General features: G+C 42.2%; 1 protein-coding gene across 4 annotated transcripts in view; it reads left to right on the top strand.

The window, feature by feature from the left end:
* The window catches only part of SSBP3 (single stranded DNA binding protein 3), a 116938-nt gene that overhangs the window by 87323 nt on the left and 13719 nt on the right, over nt 1-15896 (top strand). For 2 of the 4 annotated variants that reach the window (XM_089666576.1, XM_089666573.1), the window contains exons 5-9: nt 5089-5178; nt 10255-10332; nt 14118-14177; nt 14323-14386; nt 14475-14551. In XM_089666576.1, the coding sequence (XP_089522702.1) occupies nt 5089-5178; nt 10255-10332; nt 14118-14177; nt 14323-14386; nt 14475-14551 (369 nt within the window). Of the gene's footprint in view, nt 1-5088; nt 5179-10251; nt 10333-14117; nt 14178-14322; nt 14387-14474; nt 14552-15896 lie in introns of all 4 variants that reach the window. The other 2 variants (XM_089666574.1, XM_089666572.1) reach the window with 1 other exon arrangement.

Here is a 15896-nt window from a genome sequence, read left to right as displayed (position 1 = left end):
ACACATTATCAATACTAACATTTGTAACTGGTATTGTTCTGAGGAAAATAAATCCGGTGTCTAGCTTTAAGATTAAAGCATCCACTTAAAAACTTTAAAAGTTGAATTAAAAATCTGATGCCAAATCATTAGACTTCTTTTGACCCTATTCACACTTGTGCAACTTGCCATGCGACTTTGGACATCAAAGTTACATGGCAAGTCGTATTCCATGTTTTCCAATTGTAATCATTCATATATGTGCAGCTTCAAGTAGTTCATGCATTACTTTGGTCTGACTTTCATACAAATTCAGGGTCATATACTTCAATGTTAACCCTCAAAAGCTGCATGAAAGTCCTACCTAAATGTTTTACACGCAACAGTCAGTCCAGCTTTGCAGAGGGACTAGTCACATCCAAGTTGCACCAGTTCAAAGTTGCATCAAAGTTACATGACTTTGGAGAGATCTCCAAAGTCATGTAACTTTGACTCAAAAAATTAGCAAGACACCACCAAAAAGCAGCAGCTCTACAAGTATATCCAAAAAACACGCTTGTAGGTGCGAGCGTGTTTTTTGGATGTACTTGTAGAGTTGCTGCGTTTTGGTGGTGTCTTGCTAATCTTTGTATCTCATTGCAAATAGTCCAGACAATGTATTTCTAATGCAGGCCATAGACAGGCCGTTTATCAGCCGAATTTTTGGCCAATAAACGAAAAATTGGTCGGCCCCTTTGCCGATGCTGCCACCCACGTCCACGAAAAACGTCTGTTTTTCGCGGATTTTGCAGCATGACCGATAAAACTAAACGAGAAGATCCGCGAAAAACGGCCGACAGGCTGGCCCCACTAACCGCATGCGTATCGACCGATTTTTCGTGCAGATGAAAATTCGGCCGATAAACAACCCGTCTATAGCCTGCATAAGACTATGATTTTGCTGTGGTCTGTAATACAGTGAAACACCCACAGAGCTCCTGGTGACTAAAGAATGCAATGTTTTGCCTAGGCTTTAGGTCGGCCATTCAGAAGCAATGTCTTTATGATGATGATATACCATCAGTAATGTATAGGCGTGCCATTGTTTAAAGGGTACTTTTTCATGAAAACTTGATAGATTTAGAGCTGCTGGTATGGGCCCATACATTTGTGAGCAATGTGATGGGGCCCCTTTAAGCTGTTTGAGAAACATCCATGTTTGTGTACAATGTCCTTAATGAGCACATCAGAACAGAAACGGATGTCTTAAAAGCCAATATCTGGCTCTTTGCCCCATAGCACTTGTGGTGATACAGAACTTGACGTTACTGTGGATCTTGGTGGGATGAGAGGTTGTTGTTAGATTTTCTGTTTCTGCTTTTACGTAAGTGATTTGTCATCTGCAATGTTGACTCTGTGTATCGCAGAGTGTTTCTGCCTTGGTAGAGAATTGGTGGCCAGTGAATGTGACCTGCTTAAAGCGAACCTGTAAAATAATAATAAAGAAAAAGAAATGTTGAACTGACCAAAGTTCGAGCCAAGTATGGCTAGCTTCAGGCTTCAATGCTTGTGAGTCGCTGGCCTACAATACATGTTTGTGACTTCTGATGCTGATTTTCTGCATGCCTGTTCTGTAGAATGCAGAGACATCCAGGCAACTGGCATATTCAAAAGGTCAGCAATGGTAGCCGCAACAGTTCTCTCATGACTGGCGTACTTCAAAACAACCGGAGCTCCTGTGCAAGATGAGACTGCATGCTCTGTTAATTTGTACTGCTATGTATTGTGATTCGGCTCCAGCTTCAGAAGCCAAAAGAAATAAATGATTATATTGTTTGCCAGAGCTACATCACACCAGAGAAAGCAAAAGCAGCTCAAACTCCTCCGAGCTTCTCCAGGAGTCAGAGTGGCTGGCCCATTTGTCGGGGTTTCCCACTCTGGTGACATTGACATACCCCTTTAAGTATGTTGTTATTACTATACAGGATTTATATAGCGCCACCAGTTTGCGCAGCGCTTTACAAAATGAAGGTAGACAGTACAGTTACAATACAATTTGGTACAAGAGGAATCAGAGGGCCCGGCTCGCTTTATTTAACAATGAAGTCTTTCAGCAATCGGAGAATGTTACCTTCAAACCCTTGATGTGTGTGATAGCACTGGACCAATAGACATAAAAATTGGTTCTGATTGATCTATTGTAAAGAGATTCCTTCTTAAAAGAAGCAAATCCGTAACAGAGGACCAGAACAGGGTCCACCTACATCAGTCTTCAAACAGTGACATGAGTAGATGATCACCAGATGGAGTGCCTGTTACAAAAGTTAATTTCATATGAAGGACTTTTTAAAACATTTAATGGTTAAGAGCAGTGGCTTCCTAACTGCAGCCCTGGGCCTGGATGCAACCCTTTGCTTGCTTTTATCTGGCCCTTGGGGCATTATTCCCCCCATAGTTCTTGCCACTGACACAAAGAATGGGGTGCTATTCCTCCCACTAACACCGATGATGGCGCATCATTCCTCCCATTGACACCAATGATGGGGTGCTCTTCCTTTTATTGACGCCAATGATGAGGTGCCATTACTCCCCCTAATACCAATCATGGAGCATCGTTTGCTCCCACTGACACCAGCTCGTTTTCTTCTCCCACTTGCCACAGTGTGGCCCTCCTAAAGTTTAAAGGACAGTAAACTGGTTCTTTGTTTAAAAAGTTTGGAGACAACTGGCTAAGAGAATTAGATACAGCCAACATGTTTTAGGAGAGTCTCCCACTTGATCAGGAGATATTAATAAAATCATGACCAAATGAACAAAGGGACCTGTGTTAAGGCTTGATGAAAATCCGTGTCTCCTGATGGCACCGTCAAGCCTTACCACAGGTCCATTTGTGTATCGTGTGATTTAATTAACATTGACTGCTAAAGGCGAAAAGCGGCATCAAAAACATGTCTCAATCAAATTTTTGGAAACACATTTAGGCATGTCAAGTGCTTGGACGTTCATTCAGTTAATTGGCCTGAATATTAATTCACTCTGGCCATTGAAATAAATGCTCAAGTGCTAAATTTATATGCATTTAGGTGCGTTGGGCTTTTTTTTTTTTTTTTCCTGCCAAAACGTTCCTCTCCTGAACACACAAGTGATTATTTTTTTTTCTGCCTGTGCATGGACACGTGTGCTAACACGGAGGGGTATTTAGATGCAGAAAATAAAGTCAAAATGCCTGGAAAAAGCGTTTTTGAGCTGCAGTGTGCATAAAGCCAGGCCATAGACGGAGCAAATTTATTTCTTCTAACCACGGACCACACCGTGTTGACAGGGGATTCCCTGCTGCCGAGCCATTGTGTTCTCACTGCGGTAATGCGGGGGAAGTTGTCCCAACCAGGAAAAGACAGTGATTATTGCTAGCGGCTATAACAGCCACTAACAATAATTCCTTGTAAACTCCAGCAGGCTGGCTGTACCCAGGTTGATTGATCGATCAACTTTTGTACATTCAGCCTGCCTGTACATGGTTTGAATCTCAGTCGGTTCCTGCTGAACCGGCCAAGGTTTGAACAGTCTATGACTGGCATTAGACAGTTGTCACCAGAGAAGGTGTCATATTAAATTTTTCCTCACCTTCTGTTTCTAAGAATTGCACACATTTTAGATTTCCCATTCATTTTTGTACTGGGGGTGATGATCACAAGTGCAAATACAAAGAGTAATTCTTCCCATGGGGGACACGGCTGTAAAAATGTGACTAGGGTCCTTCAGCTGAGTACACATGGACCGAAATTCAGCTGGTTCAGCAGACACCGGCCAAATTTTGATCTGCGGGTAACCCTTCCTATTTGACAGAAGCTGATCGGACCTTCTGGACAACCTTTTTATCAGCGGCTTGCAGCCAATTGGCAGTACCACTGCTCGGTGTATTCCACCAGCACAGTGCTCCTGCTGTCAGAATACAATGTCCCTGCAGGGGAGTATGCCCGTATCCACACTTGTGTGTATGCAGGAATCTGTGTTGTTTTTTTTTTTTTGTTTAGCCAATGGGCTTAGAAAACAAACGAAAAAACAAAACAAAAAATGTGTCCCATACTTAAGGCTAGTCATACATGTATAGGTTTCTTTTGTTGAGCCCATGGGCTGTACAAGAGAGATCTGATCGTTTCCTCCATGCACAGCAGTGTGGATAGATGAATCTCCTGGGCTGGCTATTGTGTTTAGACAGCTGGCATCTTCGGTTGTCTGAATACTTGAACAGTGACTGCATCTGATAGAATGCAGTTGTTGTTCAGCCTACAATTTTCCATTTTGTTTCTCCAATTTTTTAAATGATGATTGCCAGCCAGGTGGGGCCACTCACAGTTTAAATTTCAGCTGATTCAGCATACATGGGAGCTGTCTATGGCAGCCTTAACCTTTCCCTAATCTGTTCTAAACTTTAGGGGAGGGGGGGGGGGGGGGTAAAAAAGTGATCTAGATAATGTATGCAATACCATTGGCTGCTGACCTAGTTGGACAGCAGATTAGTAATGGCATCATCACTCTTCTTATTTTACTCTCCTGCCAGCAGACTGCCAATGTTGGACTGATAACACTTTTTCAGTGCTGACCATTCCTCTCTCTGATGCTTTCTGTATAGGGAAACCTAATATGAGGACAGAGCAAGATGCTAATATTTTTATTTAATTTATTTTTGTTCAATAACATTTTATTAGAAATACAGGAAAGCATACAGCAACAGACTGAAATATGATTATTTTGAAATGCATGTAATGATTTTTCAGTAAATCAACACCTTGATTAAAAGGTTGCCTTTTTATGTATGCTATAATTCAATATTTAATAAAAGCAAATGTGTGAGAAGCCTCTGCTGGAAACTGCACCCCATATCCAAGATGCATTCTAGTTCTGGTGAAGTAAAGCTGTACCTGGTTAGCTGCAAGTGATGTCCCAGCCCCAGAAAGGGCATAAACCCTTGGTAACTGCAGCTTCCATCTGATGCTTTTCACACGTATTTTGCTTTGTGACAGACCTTTATTATGCATTGGACAGTTCCCTCCCGGTTGCTGTGGGACAGTGCAGGCCATTGATGATCTATAGACCCTGTAATTACAAAATGTCTGTTTCCTTCCACAGAGTGCGGCAGCCGCCCCAAGCCCAGTTCTTGGCAACATTCCTCCCAACGATGGGATGCCAGGAGGACCCATTCCCCCCGGCTTCTTCCAGGTAAGACCCTCGTTGTTTTTGAACGTGTCCTTGGCTGTCTTGGATGACCAGTGCCGGCTAGTTGGTTGCTGCAGAAGAGGAGAGTTCTGGGATGTTTCCAAAGCATACAGGCAGCCAGGTTTGCAGCGTGTTTGCTGGCTCGAGCGGCAGCCAGATCCCTGATTAGTGGGCGTACAGGTGCTGAGCCGTCCTCCCTCTGTTCCTCCACTGCTAATTATGGGACCTGCTAATCAGCAGGAATTATCAGTGGCATTAATGTTTAGCAAAGCTGTTAAACAAGTGCTTGCAAAATGGCTAATTAATTTCTGTTAATTAAGGCAAACTGCTCATGGTAACTAGCCGTCTTCGCTCCAGCGGTGGGTTCATGGGACGCGCCTCTTCTCACGGGGTTAAGGAGATGCATTACAGCAGCAGAGTCTGGTCTGCGGAGAGCGCAGTCATCAGTCTTCGTTCACCTCTGGAGGCAGAGGTGATTTGTCACTGAGCACAGCATGGAAGCATGCCTCCAGGCCAGCCGCGGCTAGACTTGCTCTGCAGCCGCTAAGGAACTACATTCCCCAGCAAGCATAGATCCATGCCTAATTACTGGTTGTAGGTATCATGAAAGCTCACAGCTGTCCACAAACTACAAGTCCCAGCATGCACATCATGACATTTCTATATACTACACCTTTAAATGTGCGTTGTGAAATAAATAAATAGAATCTTGCGCACTGCTATGGATCACAAAACTAGTGCATGTGATAAAAACTATGTAGTACCCAAATCTTAAAGTAGCCGCTAGGCACAAATACCCTCTCAGGCGAAATAAATAAATAGCGCTGCACTTTTTTCACTATTTTTTAGATGTTAATTGTGATCACTATAGCCAAATGTCAACTTGCATTGCTTGCCCACTCCTTAGGCCAGCTCCTCGCCCTCCGGTCCTCACTGCTATGCATGGCCATAAAGAATAATGGTCCTCCTGAGCATTGAGCTCATCCGTTGTTTTCCACGAACATGCGTCCATTATATATGAACAAATATAACTGGCTCCAGTCTAAAGTTGTCCTAGTATGTGTATGCATGTGAGATAGGAACCTTAGGCTGGGTTCACATATACAGTTGTGTTCAAAATAATAGCAGACATCACTAACCTGATCAATCACTTTTTTTGGTAGAAATGATATTTCTATATGGCAAATAATTTACTAGCAGGTGTAGTAGAGTAATAGAAATCCAACAGACCCAACAGTCATGACATGCATGCTGCTGATTCTGTGTAATTGAATCACTAATTGAAAGGGGCATGTTCAAAATAATAGCAGTGTGGAGTTCTATTAGTGAGGTCATTCATTCTTTGAAAAGCAGGTGGCAATTATTGCCCTTATTTAAAGAAGGAAGGCAGCAAATGTTGTACATGCTGGTTACAGTGCATTTCTCTCTGAAATTCTGAGGAAAATGGGTCGTTCCAGACATTGTTCAGAAGAACAGCGTACCTTGATTAAAAAGTTGATTGGAGAGGGGAAAACATATAAAGAAGTGCAGAAAATGATAGGCTGCTCAGCTAAAATGATCGCAAATGCTTTATAATGGCAACCAAAACCTGAAAGACGTGGAAGAAAGCGAAAAACTACCATTCGAATGGATAGAATAGCAGCCAAAATGGCAAGGACTCAGCCAACAATCAGCTCCAGGAAGATCAAAGAAGGTGTAAAGTTCCCTGTGAGGACTGTTACAATTAGAAGACGCCTATGTGAAGCCAAGCTATCTGCAAGAAGCCCCCGCAAGGTCAAAATCATCCTGGGCTGGAATACCTGTTCACAGGTGCCAGAAGTTGGGTGACTCCATGCAACACAGATGTACAGCAGTTCTCAGAAACAGTGCTTATACAACTAAATATTCATTAAGTGATTCAAAGGAAAGCAAAATCTTCAAACATTTTTCAGTTTATATAGTGAATGTTTGAGTTTGTAAAGAAGAATACAAACACTGCTATTTACAACACAAATTTGATCTATTTTTCTTCATGTTTTGATTTGGAATAGAATGTGTGGTGTTCCCAATGCATTTGTGTGGATGGAAATAAAAGCTATTAGAAGGATTTTGAGCTTTATTCACTTTTTTCAACACACTGCTATTATTTTGAACACAACTGTATGTGGCTGTGTGCCGTGGGTGTGCGGGCATGGCAGCCCTTTCATTGGGCTGTTGTGCCTGCGTTTTCTAAAGAGAAAAGGTCCCTGCACCTTTTTTAAAACGTGGCCGACACAGAAATCAGAGTGCTTTTGCCATTTCTGTGTGCGGGAAACTGCACCGCATTTCTCAGTGTGGAGGTTGGGTGTGCCATGAAGAGCCCATTCATACTAGGAACTGCATGTGAATTGGACAGGGACGATGTGCGATTCGCATGCAGTTCGATTTCAACCCATTTATTTTGAAAGAGTTGAAATCTAACTACACTGCACTTTTTTTTTTGAAACGCACTGCAATTAGATCACATGATACTAACCTTTATACCATGTGATCCTGTCTAGTGGCAGACAAGCACACTGCATTTGTGACCTGCATTTGGGGTGGTGATAACTTTGCACTGACTCCTGTAGCAGATCACAGGGGCAGTGCAATTTGCATCTAGCATGAACGGGCCCTAAACCTAGGTTCATACTAGAAAGCAGTGCAGGACACCCACGATCTGTGAACATTTCCCACACTGCCCTTGTGATCTGCAGCGGGTGTCAGTGCACTCTTAATGAAACCCCAAACGCAGGTTGCAAACACAGCGCGTTTGCTACACAGGATCGTGTGGTACCAAACAATCATGTGATCCTGTTGCAGTGTGGCTCCAAAATTGGTGCATACATGTCTTTTGGTGCAATGTGGTGTAATTTCAGACCATTCAAAATGAATGGGCTAAAACGCACCACAATGAATAGTATGTTTGCATTGGAATGCGGTGTAATTTCTGGCGATTCATATGCAGTGTGTAGTGTGAAATAAGGCTATAGGAATCAATGGCACTGCTGTGCGTTTTCTGTGCAGCACCGCATTGTGTGCAGCTGAAGGAATTCATGCAATTTATGCACATTCCTGCACTCAAATATATGTGAGCTTGGGCTAAGATTGCTCCTCACTTTTTGATAATTAGTGTCCCTTTTTTTTTTTTTTTTTTGTCCTGTTGCCTGGCTGAAGTTAACTGCACTCCATAATTTCTAGATATTCATCAGAGCGAAAATCTTCAATCTGTTTATAAAGTGCAAATAAAAATAATACAGAACTCCTTGTCCTCTGCCGGAGCTCCAGGCTACTTCCTCCTGTCGAGTAGCTTGCTATGGAGGGCCCCTGAGCATGCTAGCTCCTGAGCTGCTGCTCTGTGTGTCCATTCACACACAGAGTGCCACTTAGCTCTGTCCCCGTGTCCTCTTCCTCCTGATTGGCCCATCCCATTGATAGATAACCTCAGTAACAACTAGGGGGGTGCAGAAGACAGGCTAGCTTAGCTTGCCACCCAGAAGTAGTGTTGAAGACTGGTATAGCCGGAGCCTCCCTGTATGTCAGTGAAGGCTGTCCATCAAAGTGGTGAGCATTATACTAAAGGACAGTAAATTTAAAAGCTTAAAAAAATATATAGAATTGACTTAAATATTGTAATTTCTCTTTTAAAGACATGAGGATAATACATGCACTTTTGTCCATATTGTATTGCTTTGAAATCTGCAAGTCCAGAAAATACTTGTTTTGGCAGAAATGGACTCTGTTTTAGAGTTTCCTGTTGTGCCTTTTTCTGGACTGAAGTCACAAGAAAATGGTGTAAGCCCTACCAAGCTCGCTTTTGCTAAGCAGAATGTCTCACACTCTTCTCTCTTCACTCTTCTCTCTTCACTCTTCTCTCTTCACTCTTCTCTCTTCACTCTTCTCTCTTCACTCTTCTCTCTTCACTCTTCTCTCTTCTCTTCTTCTCTCTTCACTCTTCACTCTTCTCTCTTCACTCTTCTCTCTTCACTCTTCTCTCTTCACTCTTCACTCTTCTCTCTTCTCTTCTTCTCTCTTCACTCTTCACTCTTCTCCACTCTTCTCTCTTCACTCTTCTCTCTTCACTCTTCTCTCTTCACTCTTCTCTCTTCACTCTTCTCTCTTCACTCTTCTCTCTTCTCTCTTCACTCTTCTCTCTTCTCTCTTCACTCTTCTCTCTTCACTCTTCTCTCTTCTCTCTTCTCTCTTCTTTCTTCACTCTTCACTCTTCACTCTTCACTCTTCTTCTCTCTTCTCTTCTCTCTTCTCTCTTCTCTCTTCTCTCTTCTTCTTCTTCTCTCTTCTCTTCTTCTTCTCTCTTCTCTTCTTCTTCTCTCTTCTCTTCTTCTTCTCTCTTCTCTTCTTCTTCTCTCTTCTCTTCTTCTTTTCTCTTCTTCTTCTCTCTTCTTCTTCTCTCTTCTTCTTCTCTCTTCTTCTTCTCTCTTCTTCTTCTCTCTTCTTCTTCTCTCTTCTTCTTCTCTCTTCTTCTTCTCTCTTCTTCTTCTTCTCTTCTTCTTCTTCTCTTCTTCTTCTTCTCTTCTTCTTCTTCTCTTCTTCTTCTTCTCTTCTTCTTTTCTCTTCTTCTTTTCTCTTCTTCTTTTCTCTTCTTCTTTTCTCTTCTTCTTTTCTCTTCTTCTTCTCTTCTTCTTCTCTTCTTCTTCTCTTCTTCTCTTCTTCTCTTCTCTCTTCTTCTCTTCTTCTCTTCTCTCATCTCCAAGACACGGGGTGTAGTGTTTTTTGTTTACCAAGAACTTGGAGGGCTGACTGGACTTGTGGAGATAAAGCAACTGTGCACAGGACATAAATTATAGAACAAAAAGCTTTCAATGGCTTAAATGACCAAAAGAACGCAAATAGGAGTTGTTAGGATTCACATGTAGTTTAATTATGCAAGAGAAGCTTGCAAAATGGTTGCAGTATGCATCTTGGTCCACAGGCAATTCCATTCCTCAACATAAACTAAAAACTGAAGTATTCCATAATGTACATTGCTGTTTATCTGTAAAGTCGTTCTAGTTGGAGGTATGACAGATCTGATATGTCCCTGGTTTATAGTAACTATGTCTTATATGTTCTTTTCAGCAGGGTCCACCTGGATCTCAGCCATCTCCTCATGCACAGCCACCACCTCACAACCCCAACATGATGGGTCCTCACAGTCAGGTATGTGACTCATTTAGAATCCTACATTAAATATTCAGTGTCACCTGGAGTCAAATGGCATTCTGGAGCTGCCGTCTTGAAATTGCCTCATGCTGCGTAGAGTGCTTACTTTCTGGTTTTCTTTTTAAAGACGTGCTCTGCTCTGCTTTTATGTGAGACTTTGGACACTCAAATGCATGGACAGGTTTTTGGAAAATAGAGAATGTTGGTATCACTTGGCCAGCCTACCACAAAAAAAAAAACAAAACTGGGCTGTCCTATTACTTTGGCATGGCTCCAGTTCCAGGTTGCTATCCACAATGTGGTTTGCATCAGTTTGTTTAAATTCCTCTGCTTAACTTCACAAAGTTGAACTGATTATTCTGTGGGGGCAGATTCACACTGTTGAGGCGCAATGCTGCACATGCATTGATTGGTGTTGTATTAGGGCTGCCTATGCATATCACACCAGTACCTTTTTTATCTTTTTAAGTAGCCAATCACAACACATCTGGTAAAGTGCTTTGTAGTGCCATCCAATACGATTGGCAATGCAGCACACTGTAATTTGCCTGTAATGCTTGGTCAGAATCCAGGCTTTGGATCCAATTTCTGTTTTTTAATAGAATGAACATTTTCCTCCTGCAGCCGCTGAATGCTGCCGGGAGGGAGAAAAGGAGATGCCTGCTTTAAGCGGTTGCAGAAAGAAAATAGAGGGGATCAGTTCCAAAAGTTTTTTCTTTTCATGGTTGCTTGAGGTTCCTCTCTAATTTGCAGCTATCAGGCATAGTTATCTTCATCCTGACTTTTGGTGTACCTCATCCAGGTCCCATGGGACTGAATGTTACAGAGGTAGCCTGGAGTTGACTTTTGGGCCCTAGATTCCACATTGGGGTTTTCCAGTTCAGAGCTGCCAACATTGCCTCAGTGCTTGCCCTGTATGTGAAGACTTGGTCCAGCTATACCCGTTGCCACCAGCTCACTTTCTGCTAAAGGTTAAGGGGATGCTTGCAATGGGCCTCCTGATGGTGCCAACGTCTGCAGCCTAGAGTCATTCTGTAGTCCCTCCCATCCTCTAGAGTCCTGTTTGGCTCCCTCAGATGTGGTTGGGTCTGATACCCTTTGACGGAGGTTTTTGCTATAAGAGACAGCAAATAACTGGGTAATTTGGGTCAAAACATTAATGACTGTAGCAGAGGCCACAAGAGCACTTCAGCACCTTCTGCAGCAAATTCTGTATGTGATTTACCAGCAGCCTTAGCTTCAGATACGGAGTTGCTCAAGTCTGATACGTTTGATGTTTTCCCACAGTCTTCTGCTATCACTCTTAAGTTAAAGGAGACTGTTTGGCTCTTATTGATGCAATGTGCTCCCCTTTTGAAGCTGGAGGATCACCCTGTTGCTTCTACTAGTACTGTTTTCCAGGTTTGGGTCCTTTAAAAATCCTTAAGGATGCAAGACTTGCTGTTTTGCATGTTTTTCAAACTTTTTTGAGATAAGAGATTGGAAGATTCCTGATAAGTTGTTTGCTCCCCCAAGCTCTTGCTAGTGTTGTATCCTTTTTTGTGAGGATTTTGTTCAGAAGTGGTTTGTTCCCACTTTGTATGCATGAATGTCTTGCCATACCAAGGGTGCTGTCCATACCGGTGCAGTCTGTCTTTTAAAGGATTTAAATCCGTAGCCCATTCAGACTACAATAAGCCTGCTGCAGTGGCAGACGGTACTTGTAGTTTTTTCATTCACAGACTGATGCGGCTTTGTGGGCAGAGCCTCATACAGTGCACAGTTTTCAAAATATTACAGCCAGTGTGGAGAGAAGATCCTTCTCCTGCTGTCACAGAGCGGGGAGCACAGGCGGTGGTAGGCAGGTGCATAGGAGCATTGTACACCTTTAATATGGGTATAACATGTAACGTGCTTCCTACAACCCAACTGACCATTCTTGCTGGGGGAGTCCTGCTCTACACTCTATCATGGCTGTGACTTTATTTTGTTTAAAGTATAGCTAAAGGCAAAATTTATTTTCAGTTTTGGAAAAGCTTGAGATGGATTTGAACATCTGTTTTTATTCCTGTGTGCTGTGTCCCCATTAGGCAAATTTATCCTCTGTTTATCTTGTTTACCATTGTCATCAAAGGTGAAAATAAAAAAAAACCCACATTTTTTGTTGTCCCCAGAAAAGTAATAGAGGGGAAATTTTCCAATGGGGACACTAGTTTGCAGATTTTCTCACTTCCTGTTTTGGCTATGGGACAGGAAGTAAAGGCAAATCTCACCAAAGGGACACAGATGACAAACATAAACTGAGGGGTTCTAGCCCTTCCTTACTCTATCCAAAATTAAACAAGTTTTGCGTATAGTTCTACTTTAAGCACTCTTAACTGTTTTAAAATCCCTTAAGAGACCTAGTCACTGTGGAAGTTGATCCCTTGTTTAATGTGTGAAGCAGATAGCTGTAGCATTACATTTCAGCTATGACTGTTTCTTGACGCATCCCATGTCATCTCTTTCATATGCCTCCTGTTAGTGCATATGCTTAGGGCACTCAGGACTGGACTATGGAACATTGATTCAAGTGTGATCTGCATGGCCTTCAATGGACAATGTTTCTTTAGACATGTTCTTGATAACATTATCAAGAATGCTACTAGTGGCAAGAACGCCGATCTTCTCTAGCAAAACAAGCCTAAACAGCAGACTGAAGTTCTCTCCCACTCTGGCTGTTAAGAAATGTCCCTTCTGCTTCTTAATTCCCCTGACTTCAACATCAAGCTCTCCAAGTTTGGTTCTACATCCACCTACAAGGCCTGGCATTCCAAGTCTGCCAAATCCTCAATCGAGCCTTCCTCCACGGTTCTTGAGTAGGGGATGTCTAATCTTGGCAGATGTGTGGACAACTTGTATTCCAAATGCCTTGGTGCGGAAGGCGGTGTCCCAGAGCTACAATCTGAAGTTTGTTCTGTCTTCCCTCTCCTTGTCGCTTTCAATTTTCCTATACCTCCGCACAGACTCACAGATCTTCAAGCCCTTCCTCGTCTTCTGGATCAAGGTGCCTTTGCCCCAGTTCCTATGGCAGAATGCTTCTTGGGGTTTTACCTCAACCTGCTTGTTATTACCAAGCTGAAATAATGCTTTTCTCCCTCCTGTGATCTTGGAGCTCTGTGGGATAAGTATATCCTGATCTATGCCTTTCCCTCCTCTCTCAAAAGGTCTTTCTTGTCTGCTCTACAAGATTGAGATAATGGGCATTCCATTGTTGATGTATGATTTGTGCTGTGCAAGTTGTTCTGTGTGTCCAATCTAATCATTGGTAGTGTGATCTCTGTAACTTACAGTTGTTATGAGATAGCGATAACTTCAACCTCAGTTGGGGTCCACAGTCAGTGACTCAATCAGAATGATGTCTTGCAGATGTGAAGTTTATTCCATAAACTGTGAGAATCTTACAACAATAAACATTCGTAGGGTCAAAAGAACATACTGCTTCTGTTTCTTGCCATGAGGCTGCTGCAATGCATCTCTGGGGGGGGGGGGGGCTTCTATCTATGCAACATTAGCTAAACTAAAGGAAAGGGAGGAGCAGAGACAAAACACTGAAAACATTTAAAGGCATATCAGTCAATGTGACAGTCATGTGAAACATGACACAAGTCCATAACTTTGTTTTCCGCAGAAACCTTTCCAATTCGATATACTGTCTCAATATTTACATTAGATTTTTGCTTTATGAATGTTTAACATTTTCACTCGAAATCTTAATATGCTTTAACATACATTCTGAATTATATCGTGTTCCCATATTACAGCCTTTTATGTCACCTCGATATGGTGGAGGACCCAGGCCGCACATAAGAATGGCAAGTCAGGCAAGTTATCTTTTTAGATATTTATCACCCTCCACACATACATGGATTTAATACTGATGCAGTGATTTAACTGTTAACACATTTTTTTTTACCCATAGTTGTGCTCTCAATGGTTGTTGTATCAATAATGTGCTTTTGTTAACAGCCACCAGGTGGAGTTCCAGGATCACAGCCCTTATTACCAAACTCCATGGACCCAACCCGACAAGGTAACTGGTCAAAAAACTGGCATTTGGTTCTTTTCCACTTTTGTGGGAATGTCTCATTAGCTTGTTTTTTTTTTATTTTATTCTAAAGGACACCCTGGCATGGGAGGACCCATGCAAAGGATGAATCCCCCCCGACCGATGGGCCCCATGGGTCCTGGACCTCAGGTGAGAATACAGATTTTAATTACCCTGCTGTATCTCTCATACATTGGAGATTAACGTGACCTTATTTACCTGCGACAGGGCCTTTATGCTAGAGCTGGTCTCTTCCTGTGATTCTCATGTTGTCATTTCGTTGTGATGGAACTAGTGATTTTTTTTTTTTTTTTGAGTAATATTTTGCCATTGCAGGGCGTTGTTGGGCGAGTGAGTGTTTTTGCTTTGAAACATTTAGTCCTAAAATTAACTCTGCAGGAGATTACTTAAAATTGGAAATATTGCCAACAGCCTCATTAATGAGCAGTCAATATCATCAATCCATTAGTTTATGGAGAAGATTAAGCGCTAATGCTTTACACGGTTCATCTACAGTGCGGCTCTGGGCATTTTTCAGAGACTGATTCCACAGTCATTTTGAGTAAAAAATCTTCAGTGTTCTAAATCTCCAATAGAGACTTGTGTGTTATTGTCTGGTGTTCATTGCAGACCAAACATCCAGCAAACGCAGTGGGCGCGTGCACAACCAAGTACGGTCATCATACAGTTATTTATTTTTACTACACCTCTAGGGTACCCATGATCATAATAGGTTGTCAATCATTTCTTACTTATACACAATGAATTATTGCCATATTAGGAGTAAAACTACTTAATCCAGTTGTATGTACACCTTAAAGATGCCCATTTATTTACATAGAATATTTAAAATTTTAATACACTTTTTTCTGCAAATATATTTTTTGGGCAACTTTTTCCATAGAAATGTTTGACTGTTTTAACTTAGAGGATGTAAAACCTAACGAAAAGTAGCTATTTTGTGGTGTTGTATAGCTCTATACAGCTCTGGGCTTCATTCCGGGTATTGGCCCTTGCACAGAAGCAGATCCAGGCTCTCTTTAGGTATTTGCTCTGGCAGAGAACCTTTACAGGGGGTAGGATCTTTGTAGAGGTAGAGCCCAAAATTGGATACCCCTAGCTCAGCAGCCACTCTGGTTGTGCCTGCATACAGATTCTTGACATCTGTTCTCAGATGAATTTTAGAAGGTCCCCATAAAGTGGATATGATACACAGGAGACACACTGTCTTCTAACTTACTTCAAAAGTGGTAAACTCTTCTAAGGCCTCATTCACGTGGGTAATACCGATCATACACCAAGAGAAGGGGTTGTCTTCAGCTGCCTGGGATGCACAGATGTCCCCTTTAGGGGCATGCAGGCAGCCTGTTTAAATCACTGGCAGGTGGTTGGCTGTGTGGACCTCCATGCACATCCCTGAGTGTATATCCCCGTGGGTCAGATTTATGGATTAGAATAAATATAGACTGCATTCTGATCCATGCATTGCACCCAT

This window comes from Staurois parvus, unplaced genomic scaffold (assembly GCF_062004578.1).
Source record: "Staurois parvus isolate SC_StPar_1 unplaced genomic scaffold, SC_StPar_1.0 ptg002753l, whole genome shotgun sequence".
Lineage (NCBI taxonomy): Eukaryota > Metazoa > Chordata > Amphibia > Anura > Ranidae > Staurois > Staurois parvus.
The sequence above is the reverse complement of the archived record's forward strand: the minus strand, read 5'-3'. Positions and strand labels throughout refer to the sequence as shown.